At 40.9% G+C, this 16932-nt stretch overlaps 1 protein-coding gene across 1 annotated transcript in view; it reads left to right on the forward strand.

The window, feature by feature from the left end:
• Positions 1 to 2245: 2245 nt before the first annotated feature.
• The window catches only part of LOC122550871 (inosine-uridine preferring nucleoside hydrolase-like), a 23318-nt gene continuing 8631 nt past the window's right edge, over positions 2246 to 16932 (forward strand). Inside the window, exons 1-5 of the mRNA XM_043692259.1 lie at positions 2246 to 2599; positions 9442 to 9513; positions 12424 to 12614; positions 14342 to 14521; positions 16699 to 16810. Coding sequence (XP_043548194.1) covers positions 9489 to 9513; positions 12424 to 12614; positions 14342 to 14521; positions 16699 to 16810 — 508 coding nt within the window. The 5' untranslated portion in view covers positions 2246 to 2599; positions 9442 to 9488. The remainder of the gene's footprint in view (positions 2600 to 9441; positions 9514 to 12423; positions 12615 to 14341; positions 14522 to 16698; positions 16811 to 16932) is intronic.

Here is a 16932-nt window from a genome sequence, read left to right on the forward strand (position 1 = left end):
ACAGGAGAATGGGGTTGAGAACTTATCAGCCATGATTGAATCGTGGACAGACTCGATGGGCTGAATGGCCTGATTTCTGCTCCTTTGTCTTACGGTCTTATGACTTTATGTCCCAATTGCTCCAGAGGTATCACAACATGTCTGAACAGATTGATTTGAAATATTGGACAGAGATCAAGCATTTGGGTCACTATGATGCACCCTCAAGGATATGATTGATCAGCTAAATATGTAACAAGTCAAAACAAGATTCAGCAGAATAAAAGTAAAATGCTCTGAGAAGTGGCTCTGAGGGAGCTGGATCAGTGTGTAAAAAAAAAATTTAAAAAAATAAAATGCTATAGGTGTTGCAGATCCGAAATAAGAAGTACTGGCTAAACTCAGCATCTGGCAGCATCTGTGGGGAATGAAAAAAGATTTAATGTTTTGAGGCTGGTGTAACTCTTCAAAGGTCACCTCCTGTCCACCATCGGTAAGACACAAGTCAGGAGTGTGGTGGAATACTCCCCACTTGACTGGATGGGTACAGCTTCAAGAACACTCAAGAAGCTTGACACCATCCAGATCAAAGCAGCCCACTTGATTGGCACCACATCCACAAACATTCACTCCCTCTACCACTGATGGTCAGTAGCAGCATTATGTACCATCTACAAGATGCACAGCAGATTTTTGTTTTACCAAAGATTCTTTGAAAGAATCTTCCAAACCCACAACCACATGCATCTAGAAGGAAAAGTGCAGCAGATACATAGCAACACCACCAACACCTGCAAATTTCACTTCAAGCCACTCACCATTCTGCCTTGGAAATATATCACTGTTTCTTCACTATTTTTTTGGTTAAAACCTTAGAATTTCCCTCCCTGAAAGCATTGTGAGTCAACTTATAGCACGTAGACTAAAGGGGTTAAAGAAGGCAGTTTCACCATTACTTACGGCTGTTTCTAGTTCTATTTTCCAATGGTCTAAAACATCTGAGTTTGAATTTCACAAGCTCTATGATGAAACCAAGAAATACCTCACAGAATTGAGTTCAGATCAGCAATCTGATGAACAACCACCACCTCGATCAAGAGCAAGATCAGGAAGAGCTGTAGAAAAAGTGACCCTTCATCAGAACTGAAAACAGCTGGGAAAGGGTGGCATTTGTGCTGATAATGGGGTGGAGGAGTGAATGAAGTATATGGAGACTGGATCCAGAGAGAGAATAAAAAGGGATAGGTAAGCAAAGAGATTGCTGATATGCCAAGGCAGAAATACCAGATACGGAACTATTGAGAAATGTAAATTCTTGCAAAATGGGCTGGCTGTGCTGGGAGCAACTTCTAGTCATCAGGAGTCTGCTCCAACATACTTCCGTTTACAGGGGAATGAGGACATATGCAAGCAATAAAAATTACTTTTTAACCAATCAGATTAAAAGAGTTTTTGCAATTAGATTAGATTACTTACAGTGTGGAAACAGGCCCTTCAGCCCAACAAGTCCACACCGAAGCGCACCTACCCAGACCCATTCCCTAATGTTTACCTCTGCACCTAACACTATGGGCAGTTTAGCATGGCCAATTCACCTGGCCTGCACATTTTTGTTTTAAATTATGAGATTTCTAAGATTGTTTTGATTTGGGACTATGCATTTGGAGAACAATGGAGTGGTTCTGTGTCCTGTCTTGCTGTCTGGTGAACAGGACTGGGATGGCAAGGCGCATTAACGAGAGGCCTGGATTGTCTTGTCAGGAAGAGTGTGTAAAATGTTCACATTTGCAGAAATGCCATCTGTGTTTAGATTGCTAATCTCCAAAGTTTCTGCAAAGTGTTGAGAATATTGAGTTGTAAATAGTTATACTTTAAACTGTCTATTGAAACGAAAGATAGGACAGAAATGGGGTCTCACAGATAGTTAATCAGCATTGCTGCCCAGATACAATTCCCACATAATTCTTGTCCCCATGAGAAAGAGAAGTGTTTCTAAATTATTGACTTCCTGAAATTTGCAGACAAGGTAGGCTGCCATGATCCAGAAGAGGAGTAACTGGGGGATAACAGTCTCTCTTGTTCATCGTTAAAAATCATACAATACCAGGTTATAGTCCAACAGGTTTATTTGGAAGCACTCTAGCTTTCGGAGCACTGCTCCTTCATCAGATGGTTGACGAAGGAGCAGCACTTTGAAAGCTAGTGCTTCCAAATAAACCTGTTGGACTATTACCTGGTGTTGTGTGATTTTTCACTTTTCATATTTTTAAGCGTTAATGTAACTTATGGGGCAGAAAGTGTCTCTGGAAGCTCAGCACCAACAAAGTTGTGTGCTTTATAAACATAATCTGTTGATAATTATCTTTATCTTAATTTAAAACTCATAATATTGCACATGGTATGAATTTTAAACCGGAAAAAACAAGCGGCCTGGAAAACAAGATTTTTCTGTTCGAACACCACATGTCGTTGAAGACCAACCCAGTCGCTTTAAGACAAGTTAATCAACTTCCACCAAGAGCCGCTGGTGGAGCTCGTCAGCTTCATCTGCCTTTGGAGGAGCGTTTTGCGTATCATGCAAACTAAAGGCAGAGGAACAAGTTGGTTGAGAACACACTTGGTGAGTGAAGTTTATGTTTTCCTGGGCTGATCCGTGAATAGTTGTTTACTGAAGAATCATGTCAGAATCGAAAACTTTATTTCTGCACAGTTGCTGTCACATCTGCTCAGGGTTTCCAACACGTTCCATTTTTATGACTTAAACTAATTTAATTGAATAATCTCGTGGGAGAGAATAATAGTAAGAAATAATTGTTGCTGAGCTATGCACAGAAATATACGTGGTACTTCTAACAACTTGTAAAAGACGCACTTTCCCCAAACTTGGTGAACATCGTCAATGAGGGAACTTATCCAGCATGTAGCTCCCTCATATTTTGATCCAACATTTATGGCTTGGTTGATATTGGTTTTGGACTCCAGGGTTCTTTAAATAATTTGGCTACAAACAAGTGTAGTGCTGCTTTAAATTCCTCTGAACACTCAGATTTTAAAAGATTTTTGCTTCTAAAAATCTATAACAAAGTCAATTGGAAAACCTGTAAGTAAAACCAGTCCATACTTCGAGGGGTTGGGGAGTAAGAATGGGTTTAAATTTTGGATTAAAAATTAAGAACTGAAATTGGAACGGAACTGAGTGGCTTTTTGACACATTCTGTGGGTTTATGCCATGCATTTTTCCAGCTAAACTATTTTCGCAACAAGTGGACTTGTTGGGCCGAAGGGCCTGTTTCCACACTGTAAGTAATCTAATGTAAGTAATCTAATCAAAATTATATTGATCTCACAAAAAATAGTTTTATTTAGTTTTTTTATAAATTAATAAGCAGCCTCTAAGCCATTGCAACTTGTTGTCCTACATTGCATTCAACACTGATTAAAAAGTTTAATGTCTTTGCAATTCTTATGAAGAGCTAACTTACTTCCTCTTTAAAAATATTGCTTGTTTTTGTTTTATTACAGTTTTTGGTCTCTAACTTCAAATGGATCATTTTTTAATAATTGGTGACAAATGGGTTTTTACTTTCTCAAATGTTGAAAAGGTTAAGAAGCACTTACTCTCAAAACTGAGGACCAACGCAAATATAAACGTTCTAGATTACAGCAAGTTATGAATGTTTCACTGCATCACACTGCAACATCTACCATCACGGTGTCACTTTTAAGGTGTTTTAGTTCCCCAGAATGCAGAGAACGGGTTGTTTCTGTGACATTAATACTGGCTCCTTGTCACCCGAACTTCTGTTTGACATTATATTACTGGATCTAATTTTTGTGTTTTTTGGTGGGGGGGGGGGAAGAGTTGCATTTGTCAGTTAAGATTGGATCATGTTTCGTGACAACGTGGCAGATGGTGTAATATGGAAAACACACTGGTCCTATTTCTGTCATTGAAAGTCAAGTCTGAGAACTAGGGAAATCTGGATTGTCTAGATTTCTGTATTTCGGCATGAAGAATTTTGGATTAAGTATATCTTCAGTGAAGCCTTTAATGTGTCTGTGTGTTAATGTATCTGAGTGTAATGAGTTGAGAGCCTTTAGCAGAAGATATATTCTGTGATAGGAAATTCAGTGTACTTGAATCTGGGTTGGAAGAGTAATGTTTAACTCATTCTACCTTAAGGTTATAGAGTAGCCAAACAGTTAAAATCAACTCCAAAAAAAGTTACCATGTTCCTGTTCCATTCTCACCTCTATGGGTGGTCGAGATACCTGCTTGACTAAAACTAAAGACTTATTAAGACCTGATCACAAAGGAAACTTTTAAAATTCCCTTGTTAGTGTCACTGGGTGAGCCATTTATTGCCTTTCCCTAGTTACCCTCAAGAAGGTGCTGGTGAGCTGCATTTTGAAATACTATAGTCCATGTTCTGTAGGTACTTTCACAACACATTGTGGTGGTAATTCCATTCTTTTGACCCAGAGACATTTGTTATGGACCAGACCAAACCCCTTAAAATATATTAAGGAAATAACCTGGACTCTACTTTTACTTTTTTTTTAAAGGCAAGTGAAAGGCATTGTATTCTGGGTGCAATTTGATTGGTTAAACTACCAGACTTGAAGCAAAATACACTTTATTCTTGCACTATAGTTAAAATATTAACAAAAGAAAGAAGAATTGGAATAACTTTATTGGAAAACTTAGCATAATAATAACTACTAAACAGTAACTGTTCCAATCTAGTAACATCTCATAATAACACCTTTTTGATCACAACTTTTACGGTTTGTTTGATGTTTCTATTTTGGATACCAGTGTTATTTTATAATTCGGCTGCAAACAAGTCTGGCGCTGCTTTAAATTCCTCTGAACATGAGGGTTTTAAAAGAGTTTTTTGAAAAAAAAAAGAGATATAACAAAATCTATCAGAAAACCTGCATATAGAAACCAGTTGGAATGGCATCAAATTTTGGGTTAAAAAAAATTAAGAACTGAAATTGAAACAGGACTGACTGGCATTTTAGACAGTTCCTGTGGCTTTACGACAAGCAGTTTTACAGTCTTTTATTATCTTGAACTTACAAAAAGAAGTTTATTTTTTTAAAAATAGCCTCTAGGCCGTTGCAGCCTGCATTTTGCTGTTTGTTTCTGTTACAGTTTCTGATTTCTTATTCAAATGGATCTTATTTTAATAGTTAGTGCCAAATATGTTTTCATTTTCTTAAGTGTTGAAAAAGTTAAGAACCATGTGCTCTTAAAAATGAGGACCAACCCAAAAATAATTGCTCTTGACTGCAGTAAATTATAAATGTTTCAGTCCAACACAGTGCATCACACTAACTTTACTGTGGCACATTTAATCAGGTTTTAGTTCTCCAAATGCATACAACAACTTGCTTCTGTAACACTAATACTATGGTCCAGACCAAACCCCCTCAAAATATATTAAGAAAATAGAGTAGACCCCAACACTTTCTTATTTTTAAAGGCAAGGGCAAGGTGTGTTCTGGATGCAATTTGATTGGTCAAATTATCGGGCTTGAAGCAAAAAGCACATTATTCTTACACTATAGTTAAAATATAACAAAAAAGAATTAGAATAACAACTCTATTGGAAAGCTTAACAGAATAATAGATTATTTAGCTACTAAACAGTAACTGTTCCAATATAGTAACATCCCATAAACACACCCTTGGCAAAGGCAAATTCAGTAAAAAGGACTGTCTGTTTTGCAATTAGAGTCATAGAGATAAACTGCATGGAAGCAGACTCTTCAGTCCAATTTGTCCATTCCGACCAGATATGTTAACTTAACCTAGTCCTGTTTGCCAGCATTTGGTCCATATCCCTCTAAACCCTTCCTATTCATATACCCGTTCAGATACCTTTTAAATGTTGGAATTGTACCAGCTTCTACCACTTCCTCTGGCAGCTCAATCCATGCTCACATTATCCTCTGTGTGAAAGAGTTGCCCCTTACGTCCCTTTGATATCTTTCCCCTCTCACCTTAAACCTACGCCCTTATTTTTGGAATACCCCATCTCAGGGAAAATACTTTATCTATTTACCCTATCCATGCCCCTCATGATTTTATAAGCTTCTATAAGATCACCCCTCAACCTCTGTGCTCCTGGGAAAATAGCCCCAGCCTATTCAGCCTCTCCCTATAGGCTGAAACCTTCCAGCCCTGGCAACATCCATGTAAATATTTTCTGAACCCTTTCAAGTTTCCCAACATTCTTTCAAAATGAAGGAGACTAGAATTGTACGCAATATTCCAACAGTGACTTAACCAATGTCCTGTACAGCCACAACATGACCTCCCAACTCCTGTACTCAATATTCTGACCAATAAAGGAAAGCATACCAAACGCCTTCTTCACTATCCTATCTATCTGCGACTCCACTTTCAAGGAACTATGATCCTCCCCTCCAAGCTCTCTTTGTTCAGCAACATTCTCCAGGACCTCTCCAGTTCAGATGGAGAGAACATCAAAAAAATCTTAGAGAGAACTTAAGCATTTTGCTGTAGCAGGGAGAAATGTATAGCAGCTTCCAAACCCCAACAGCTGCTGAAAATTAAACTAAAATCCTGGTTCTGTGGGAGCTTGACCCCACCCCTTCATGTTGCTTCTATTGTTCCAACTGTTTTAAAAACCTCAAGGCCTCTCAATCTTTACTTTATTGGTTGTGAACAGGCCACTCACCACCTCTGTCTCAACCTCCCTTCATTTAAAAAGGGGCAAATTACATCTCTTAAAGACATAGTACCGTCGCTTGCTGAAGGAATAGTGATATATTTCCGAGTCTTGATGTCGAGCAAGAAGGGAAACTTGCAAGTTCTTACTTATCTGTTGCCCTTGTCCTTCTAGCTGGTCATGGTTGTGGGTTTGGAAGGTGATATCTGAGGATTCTTGGTGAATTTCTGCAGTGCATCTTGATGGTATATGCTGATGCTACTGAGCACCGGGGGGTGCGTGTTTGCAGATGTGGGGCTAATCGAGCATGCCACTTTGTCCTGGATGATAGAATCAAAGATTCCCTTCAGTGTGGAAGTGGGTTATTCAGCCCATCAATCCATACTGGTCCTCCAAAGAGTATCCCACTCAGATGCACTTTCCATCCTGTCCTCTTCACCCTGCATTTCCCATGACTAATCAACTTCGCCTGCACATCCCTGAAGACTTAGGGTAATTTAGCATGGCCAATCCATCTAATCTGCACATCTTTGGACTGTGGGAAGAAACCCATGCAGACAGTGTGCAAACTCCACATGGTTATGGGAATCGAACCCGGGAACCTGGCGCTGTGAGGCAGCGGTGCCAACCATTGAGCCACCATGTTGCCGAACGTTAAACATCTTGGGTATTGATCGTGTTGCATTCAGCCAGGCAAGCGGGGAGTATTGCATCACCCTCCTCACTTGAGCCTTGTTCATGGTGGACCAGCAATGGAGGAGTAAAGAAGTGAGTTACTCATTGGAGCATTCCTAGCCTCTGACCTGCTGTTTTAGTCACTGTATTTATGTGGTGAATCCAGTCCATTTTGTGGTCAATGGTGACCCCCTGGAAGTTGATAGGGTAATTCAGTGATGGTAACACCATTGAATGTCAAGGGAAGACGGTTAGATTGTCTTTTATTGAAGATGGTCATTGCTTGGCATTTGAGATGCAAATGTTACTTGCCACATTTAGCCCAATCCTGGGTATTGTCTAGATCTTGTTGCATTGGGACATGGACAGCTTCAGTAGAGAATAGCGCAACTATACGAGTTACGAATAGTGCTGAACATGCTGCAGTCATCAATGAACACCTCCGGAGGGAAGTTCATTGGTGAAGCATTTGAAGATGATTGGGTTTCGGACACTGCCCTGAGGATTTCCTGTTGAGATGAATGACCTCCAACAACCAATAAGTCAGGTATTCCATCAACCAACAAGAAGATTTCTCCTCATTGCCATTGAGCCAGGCTCCTTGGTACCACATTCAGTCAAATGTGATCTTGATATCAAGGCCAGTCACTCTTGCTTCCTGTCAGAAATTCAGCTGGTTTGTCCATATTTGAACCAGGATTATAATCAGGTCAGGAGCTGGATTTCCCTGACAGTTCCCAAACTGGGCAGTCAGTGAGTAGGTCACTGCTGCAGCAGCACAGTGTGTGGGCTCCTTTTACTGTTTTGCACTCACTGCTTTTTTTGTCTTATGGAACTTCTGTGGAGAACTCGACAGCTTCAAGGTGTCCACGTATCTGATGCAAAGTGTGTTCCCGGCGGTGTGGGAAGGAGGGGAGATGTATTCCCGGCGGTGGGGAAGGGAGGGGAGAGTGTGTTCACGGCGGTGTGGGAAGGAGGAGAGAGTGTGATCCCGGCGGTGGGGGAGGGAGGGGAGAGGGTGTTCCCCGCGGTGCGGGAGGGAGGCAGGTTTGGTCCCTGTGTTGGGTACAGGATCCGGCAGCCTCAGGGGGTTTGCACGATGATGATGTCAGTGGAAGCAAGATGGTGACATGTAGTGTGTCAAAAAGACTCAAGGGTGGCTGACTACCTCCTGCTGGTGTTAGACTCTGTGTTCAGTGGAAGACCCGCAGCCACACCCATGGATCTTAAGAAGGACTGTAATGTTGAAGTTTTAACTTAATTCCTTACTTTCTACTTTATACCTATGGTGACTCTACACTTTTCACTATACTCCTGAGTCCCTGTACTGGAGTACACATGACAATAAAATCTCTAATTCCATTTCTGAGTATATGCTGCTTGATAGCACAGTTTCTGATACCTTCCATCACCTTTCTGATGATCAAGAGTGGACTGATAAGGTGATAATTGGGACGGGGATGAATTAGTCCTTTTTTGTGTACAGGGCAAAAGCAGAAATTGCTGACAAAATTCTGCAGGTCTGGCAGCATCTGTGGAGAGAGATCAGAATTAACATTTCAGGTTCAGTGACTGAAATGTTAATTCTGATTTCTCTCCAAAGATGCTGCCAGACCTGCTGTGTTTTTCCAACAATTTCTGTTCTTGTTTCTGATTTCCAAAACCTTCACTTCTTTTGGGGTTTTTTTGAGTATACCTGAGCAAATTTCCACATTGTTGTGTAGACGGCAGTGCTTTAGGTGTACTGGAACAGCTTGGTTAGGGGAGTGGCGAGTTCTGGAGCTCAAGGAATATTGTCAGATGGAATATTGTCAGAATGTTGTCAGGGCCGATTACCTTTGCAGTATCCAGTGCCTCCACCCTCTGAATTCAGAGGCACACTCCATACTGCCATCCTCCATAGTAAAGTCCGCGAAGGACAAAGCAAAGATCCCTTAAGGTATCACATGTTTTTTTAAAATCCATTAAAAACTTTTTGTTTCCTTTTCAGCCATATCTTCTTCGCATACAATTCAGACAGTGAAGCAACTCACCAGGTAACACAGAAAGTTTTCCCAGGTTAACCTATTCCTTTAACTTGCAGAGTGGAAATTGAGAACTTGCTACATTGGAAGAGCCCTGGACACAAAAATGGAGCAAGTTGCAATACAGACGGGTGAGTGTTAAGGTTGAAGAAGAAAAATAAAATTTTATAGTTAACATTTTTAATAGGTGTATCTACTACTAATAAAAAAGTCCCTAAGGAAGTAAAATTCAGAACCCATCAACAGCTGAACATCTTTCTGATCCAAAGTTTATTCTGATTCTAACAGTATATCCAAAATGCCTGGCTTTAAATTTCATCTCCAGATAGAAGCACCCACTTCTGAAAATACAAAATCCTAATTGAAAAATCAAATATTCATTTTATTGATCACAGCCTCAGACAATGTAAGGAATTAAATGTAATAGGTTGTGGGAAATTAAAACAAAAGTATGAAAATACATATCAGATCACTTTGCCTCTGAATGTGTGGTTCAGCCTGACATCCTCTATCATAGTGAGCCAAGTGTCATGGACTGTTGTGTGTCCTATATCCTGATTAAAACATTCTCTAATTTAAAAGCTAAGAAGTCCAAGGCTACCAAAAAACCACCCCTAAATCTCCAACTTTATCACCTTTCTGAGTTCTCATTCATACTAAGACTGCATTACTCTGAGCCCTCTTTAGACCTGAGTTTACCTCAAACACCACTCCACTGCCATAGTTACTAAATCCATCTTCAATTTTTCCTCAGTCCCAAGATCACTGAAACTGGAAAACATGTTTCAGTTATTTTGACACTAAGCTCCTCCCATTCTGTCACTATCCTCCTGTGCTCTACTTTGTATAAATTTGAACTCATCCAAAATTCTAATTCCTGACTCCTGTTCTGCACTAAACCTGAAGTAAAATCCGGACGAACTATGCATGCTGTAAATCTGAGGGGTTTGAGTCGAATGTCTCTGAGAACAGGAAGACAATGGAGGCTGGACACAATATGGATGATGGACAAACAGGGGTTAGTGCAGAAACAACAGAAACTGCTGGTAAAGCTCAGCAGGTCAAGCAGCATCTGTGAAGAGAAATCAGAATTAATGTTTCGGGTCCAGTGACCCTTCCCCAGAACAAATGGAAGCGATAAAAATGTTGGTTTTACACAGAAGGTAGGGTGGGGGGAGGGAGTAAGGAGTAAATGAGCCCAAAGAGAGAGAAGAACTGTTGGACAGACAAAAGTGTGGATCTGGTGAGGAGGGTGAAACACTGGAGACTGTTAGTTGCTAACAATGGGTTGTGTAAAATAGCAGACTGTGTGATAACAAGGGCTGGTATGTGGGAGTGGGGTCTAGGACTTAGGAGAGGTCAAGCCCAAAAGTTATAGAACTCGATATCGAATCCCCAAGCAGAAATTGAGGTGTTGTCCTTCCAGCTTTCACTAAGCTTCACTGGAGCACTGCAGCAAACCTGAGACAGAGTTATTGGCCTGGGAGCAGGGTAATGTGTTAAAGTGCCAAGCAACTGGAAGCTCAGAGTCTTTTTAGCAGCAGAACTAGGCTTCAGTTCTCCAATGTAGAGAAGACCATATTGTGAATGCAGTAGACTAGATTCACCTCAAAGGTATGTTTGGGCACTTGGATACTGGGGAGGGAGAAGGTAAATGGGCAAGTGTTACCCCTTTGACAGTTGCAGGGGAAAGTGCTGAGGAGCTGTGGGTAGGTGTTGGGAGTGAAGGAAGAGTGGACCAGGGTGTCCCAGAGGAAACAGTCCCTGCGGAAGGCAGAGAAGGGAGGGGAGGGGAATATCTGTCTGATGATGGCATCCTGCTGCAGGTGGCGAAAATGGAAGCCAATGGTCCTGTGGATGTAGATGCTGGTGGGATGGTAGGTGAGGATAAGGGAAAGAGGCCTGAAGAAGGGCTCATGCCCGAAACGTCGATTCTCCTGCTCCTTGGATGCTGCCTGACCTGCTGCACTTTTCCAGCAACATATTTTCAGCTCTGATCTCCAGCATCTGCAGTCCTCACTTTCTCCTAGAGGATAAGGGAAACCCTATCACTGTTCGGGAGGGAAGAGAGGGGGTGGGAGCTGAAGTGTTTTAGATGAGCTGGAGGTCAGTTCTGTTCTGAGGAAGAGTCACCAGACCCAAAACGTTAACTCTGATTTCTTTTCTCAGATGCTGCCTGTTTTTCCAGCAGTTTCTGTTGTTTCTGCACTAACTCCTGTTTATCCATCATCCATATTGTGTCCAGCCTCCATTCTTTCCTGTTCTCAGAGACATCCAACTCAAACCCCTATCCTCATTCACAAATCCTTACATGGCCTCACTGAAATTTCACTCCTCGGCGTTATTGCATGATCCCCAACAATGACCTGCTCTGTAAACCAATACTGACTCTATCAGTAGGATGAGCCCTTTGTGTCCTGGTCCTGATTTATCTATACCTCTCCTATCACCATTACAACTCAATGCTAGTAGATTAAGTAGCTGATATACAAACAAATGATTTATCTGCACTTCACTGAAATCCTGATCACACAGAAAGGAGCCAATCTCCTGACTTTAAGCTGTGGATATCGTCCACTTCCTCCTCACAATGGTCAGGAGAAAGTGGTCAGAGACCTAGGAGTTGTCCTTTTACTTCACTGAAAGTTAGGTGCATGGTGGGATTGGAAGGGGCCGGAACCAGGACTGGATCTGCAACAGTTGCTGGCTCATTGCAAAAAGTTAGTACCGAAGGAATCAAAGGATGTAGGGAAAAAGCAGGAGCAGGGTACTGAGTTGGATGGTCAGCCATGATCTTATTGAATGTCAGGACAGACTCAAAGGGCCAAATAGCCTACTCCACTCAGATGGTTTATGTGCCTGTATGGGGTAGGGGAATAATAGTGCCCTGGGCTCGGGAGGGGTGGGTGTAGGTTGTGGAGGCTGGCTTGGTTGAATTATCAACTAGCTTAAGTATCCATTTTCGAACAATGAATCATCAAGTACTGTTCAACTTTACATTGTTAAGCAATGCCTTTTCAAACAAAAGCTCTGCATTTCAGGCTGTACAATGGGAAAGAAGCTGTTGCTGTTAGATGTTGACTGTGGGGTGGATGATGCCCAAGCGATGATGATGGCTCTTGCAGCTCCTGATGTACACATCCTGGGTATAACGTGTACTCACGGAAACACAAACATTGAAAACGTTTGCAAAAATGCGCTGCGAGTGTTACAACTTTGCAACAGGATGGAGGTAGGTGTGGAAGAGCAGAGGAACAAATCTGTATAAGTGGGGACTCTGTTTTTTGTTCAGTAACAAGAAGTGAGGAATACAAAACTCACTTAAAGCTTGGACATATCCTACTTCTGTCAAAATGCTGCCCTATTGTTTCTGTTTGGTACAAACACACAAAACAGGAACAGCAGCAGACCATTCAGCCCCTGAAGCCCACTCTGCTATTCAGTAATTGATTTGGAAAGCAAAGTCAGTCTGAACCAACTACCTTCCTTGTCCTCCTCCTAGATAAAAAAATCAAGCAAGCCAAACCAACTCAGCCTCACAATTACCGGATTGGCAAGACAGCAAATTTAAAACATTAACCAGCCTGAAAATCACTCAGTTGTTTCTGAACAGATTAATAAATGATAGATCTTTGATACCAAGTTTAATTTAAACAAAAAAAATCAGTTTACTGTTAAGCATGTAACATAGATGATCAATACGGCAATGTAATCCATATCTACAATCTGAACCTTATCTTTTTTGATCTTAATTCTGATAGATAGAATTAAGGGATATTCTTCTTAAAATAAAAGAATTGTTAGTAAGGGATGTCTGTCTCAGTGATGAATACCAGGCCTTTGTGAAATCCTTGGGTGATTGTGTATATCTTGCTTGAATTCCAAAGTCACCAGTCAATGCAAACAGCTTCTGCAGACCTGTGGACTTTTACTGGTTTCTTACAACTGGGATTTTTTTTTAAACTTTCACCAAATTGGTAACTGGAGAATAATAACTAGAGAAAGCAAAAACAAAAACCTAGCCCAGTGCAGCAGCTGCTAAAGCAAAAACTGCTCCCTGCACAAAACCCAGTCAGAGATAGCTCACCTTTTCCTCCTCATTTTCCAACATTCTGCAGTTGGCTGGCCATCATTAGTCCTCCCTTGGTTGACCAACTCAGCATCCAACCAGCTGCCGGTCCCTGACAGCATCTAGTTACTGGTTTGTCTATAGGGTTCTTAGATCATTAATTAACCTGTATTATTGTTCCAGGCTGATTCACAACTGCAAACACCAGTCTTTTGTTCTCCACTGCTTTTGTTCAAAACAAGCTGCTGTTCAAAGTTTAATTCTCAACTTCAACTCACAGTTTCAAACCAGAAGGTGTGCAGGTCAGGTGAATTGGCCATGCTAAATTGCCCATCGTACTATGTGCATTAGTCAGAGGGAAATGGATCTGGGTGGGTTCCTCTTTGGAGGGTCGGTGTGAATGTGTTGGGCCGAAAGGCCTATTTCCGCACTGTAGGGAATCTAATCTAATCAAATGAGGGAAGATAAAAATAATGATACTCTCAACAGGTGCTTAACAGATTTGAGGCTCCATTTCTTAAAAGCAAAAACAATCTTAAAAACTAAAGCACTTACATCTTAAAGTAAATAATGCTAAATGGGGCAACTTTAAATGAGGACTTCAATAATCAAATATTTGGAATGTGTTTGATTTCTTCATTTCCTAATTTGAAGAATTGGAGTCAGTTGTACTGTCCCTATTTGTAACTTAGTAAATGCCAAGAAGACTAATCTAGAAACTGCCTGAGGATTTAACAATACTCACTGTCTGTCTGGTTAACAACTAAATAACTCAGGGAACCTTTTCAATAAGAGTATTAATCATCTTTCTTACATTTACTCTGTTTTCTGAAGAACCAATGTGATGTATGCTCAGAATTTCTGAAAACTACATTTCCGTGTTTGCACAGATTCCTGTATACCGGGGTGCAGGTACCTCGCTCCTTGGAGAACGTCTCCATGATCCTTCTTATCATGGAAAGGATGGTCTGGGTGATGTTCCAGACCCGAATGCTCCAGGGCTGGAACACATCCAAGCTGAGCATGCAGTGAATGCCATGATAAGAATAGTCAATAAGCATGTTGGCCAGGTGAGATGTCGTCTTCCCTCGTTCAAGGGTTGTGCCTTGGGATTGAGGGTGACCTGCTTCCTTTCTGCTTCGTGTCTTTTGAGACATCTCTGTAAATCTAATGTACGTTCTGCAGTCTCTGCCACATGAAGAGTCAGATAGATAGGCTGCGAGGAGGATTGTACATTTTCTCTGCCACCTCAGTTTAACCTCTGTGCATTCCCATTGAAATCTAACAATGTTTTGCTGCCTTCGCAAATGTACCTTTTCCATTTTTATCGGTCACAAGTCAGGGACACCGATGAGTCGCTTCGGCTGTTTGATCACTTCAGTGATGCTTTCAGGACATCCGAAAAGCATTTCCTCCTGCAAGTCTCCCAGTTTGACTGTGTTCCAAGCAGAGCAGTAGCTTCAGGAGTCTGGCTTCAGGCACGTGAACATGTCCTGGTCAATGATTCGGGTTTTCATGCTGGGCACATCAGCTGGAAAAAGCATGCTGCTGTTGGGAATACATTTCTTAGATTTAAAGCATTTTGTGAGGGCACCATTGGTGGGTTTTTTGTTTGCTCAGCTGATGTACCCACTGTAATTGTGAAATATACAAAGTAGTTGGGACAGCAAAACTTAGCGGTCAAAGTCTTTGAAAATCTTAAGGACACATGGCAGGAGACTGGAGTGAGCTTGTTTTTGAATTGGGGCAGGCCTGTGTAAATAAAGAGAGGATCTTATCTCAGCAGAAGCGTAAAAGATTAAGGAAATTTGGAAACAGTGATATTTCTGTGCAAACCATCACAAATCAGGTTTGTGCTAAATGTTTCAAGAATAAAATGTCCTGTGCTATAGCTAAACTATTGTAATTGTGAACAAGTTAAGATTATATTCACAGCAAAGAATATTTGAACATATTAATGAAATGCCAGCACAAACTTTAATTGTGTTTTTGTAAATAAGGAATTGTGTCTCCAGTAACAAAACAATTTTATTAACATGACGTGATGAGTGGAGTCCTACAGGGTCTGTGCAGGGACCTCTGCTTTTTTGTGCAGCTTATATCAATGACTTGGAGAAAGAGAATGATGGATTAGTAACTATGTTTTCAGCTGAGACAAAGATGGGTAGGACAGTAAGTTGTGAAGTGGATGTGTTGGAGATGGAGACACACAGGCTGTGAGTATGCAAAATTCTAACCGAGTATAAAGTAGGAAGTGTGAAGTTACTTACTTTGGAAGGAAGAATAAAAAAGCAGAGGATTACTTTAAATAGAAAGTGACTGCAGAATTCAGAGCTGCAGAGTGATCTTGTTATTCCACTGCATGAGTCACAAAATGTTCATACGCAGGTTCAGCAAGTAATTAAGAAAGATAATGGGATGCTATTCTTTATTACAAGATGAATAGAACATGAACACAAGGATGTTCAACTTCTGTACAGAGGGCATTAATGAAACCACATCTTGAATCCTTTGTGCAGTTTAGACCTCACTTTTTTAAGGAAGGAGATGAACATCTTCGAGGTAGTTCAAAGGTACTTTACTAGATTGATCCCTGGTTTGAGCAGTTTATATGATGAGGATAAGTTGGATAGACTGGGATTGTTTCCACTGGAGTTTAGAGTGAAGCGTGGTTTGGTTGAAGTATATAAGATCCTCAATAGTGTTGGTAACTTGGATGGAGAAAGGATATTTCCTCTTGTCACAGTTCTAGCACTAGGGGGCACTGTTTAACAATGAACACATGCCCATTTAGGAAAGAGACGAGAATGTTTTTATGTTGTTTGACTTTGGATTTCTCCATCTCAGATGGCAGTGGAGGCAGGGCCATTGAATACATTTAGAGGAAAGATTGGTAGATTCTTGTTGGGTGAGAAAATCAAAGGTTATCACAGGTAGACAGGAATATGCAATTTGAAATGCAAACAGATTTGTCATGGTCATATTAAATGGTGGGACATGGTGGAGGGATCAAGTAGCCTGGTTCGAATTTTTATGTTTATTTACTTGTAGATCTTAAGTAGGTCAAACAGAGTCGCATTCTCATTGAAACATTGTATGTCTGATATGCAGTGCGGTATTCCTGAAAACATTTATGAACATTGCAATAGGTTTTACTTTGAATTCAGCAAAAGCTTTTTACTATTACAATGTACAAAGGAATGAACGCCTCACTGTTACTATCCTCAGACATTGCATCATCTTGTAGGTCTGTCTTGTTGCTGTTGGACCCCTGACCAATGTGGCCCTGGCTGCAAAAATGGACCCCACTTTCCCAACAAAACTGAAATCTTTGTACATCATGGGAGGAAACATGGAAGGTAGGTCTCCTTTACTGAAGCAAAATACTGTGGAGGCTAGAAATCTGACTTGAACAGCAAATGATGGAAGTACAGAGCAGGTCTGACAGCATCAGGAGAGAGAGAGGAAGAGAGTTGGTGGA

Source organism: Chiloscyllium plagiosum, chromosome 6 (assembly GCF_004010195.1).
Source record: "Chiloscyllium plagiosum isolate BGI_BamShark_2017 chromosome 6, ASM401019v2, whole genome shotgun sequence".
Classification (NCBI taxonomy): domain Eukaryota; kingdom Metazoa; phylum Chordata; class Chondrichthyes; order Orectolobiformes; family Hemiscylliidae; genus Chiloscyllium; species Chiloscyllium plagiosum.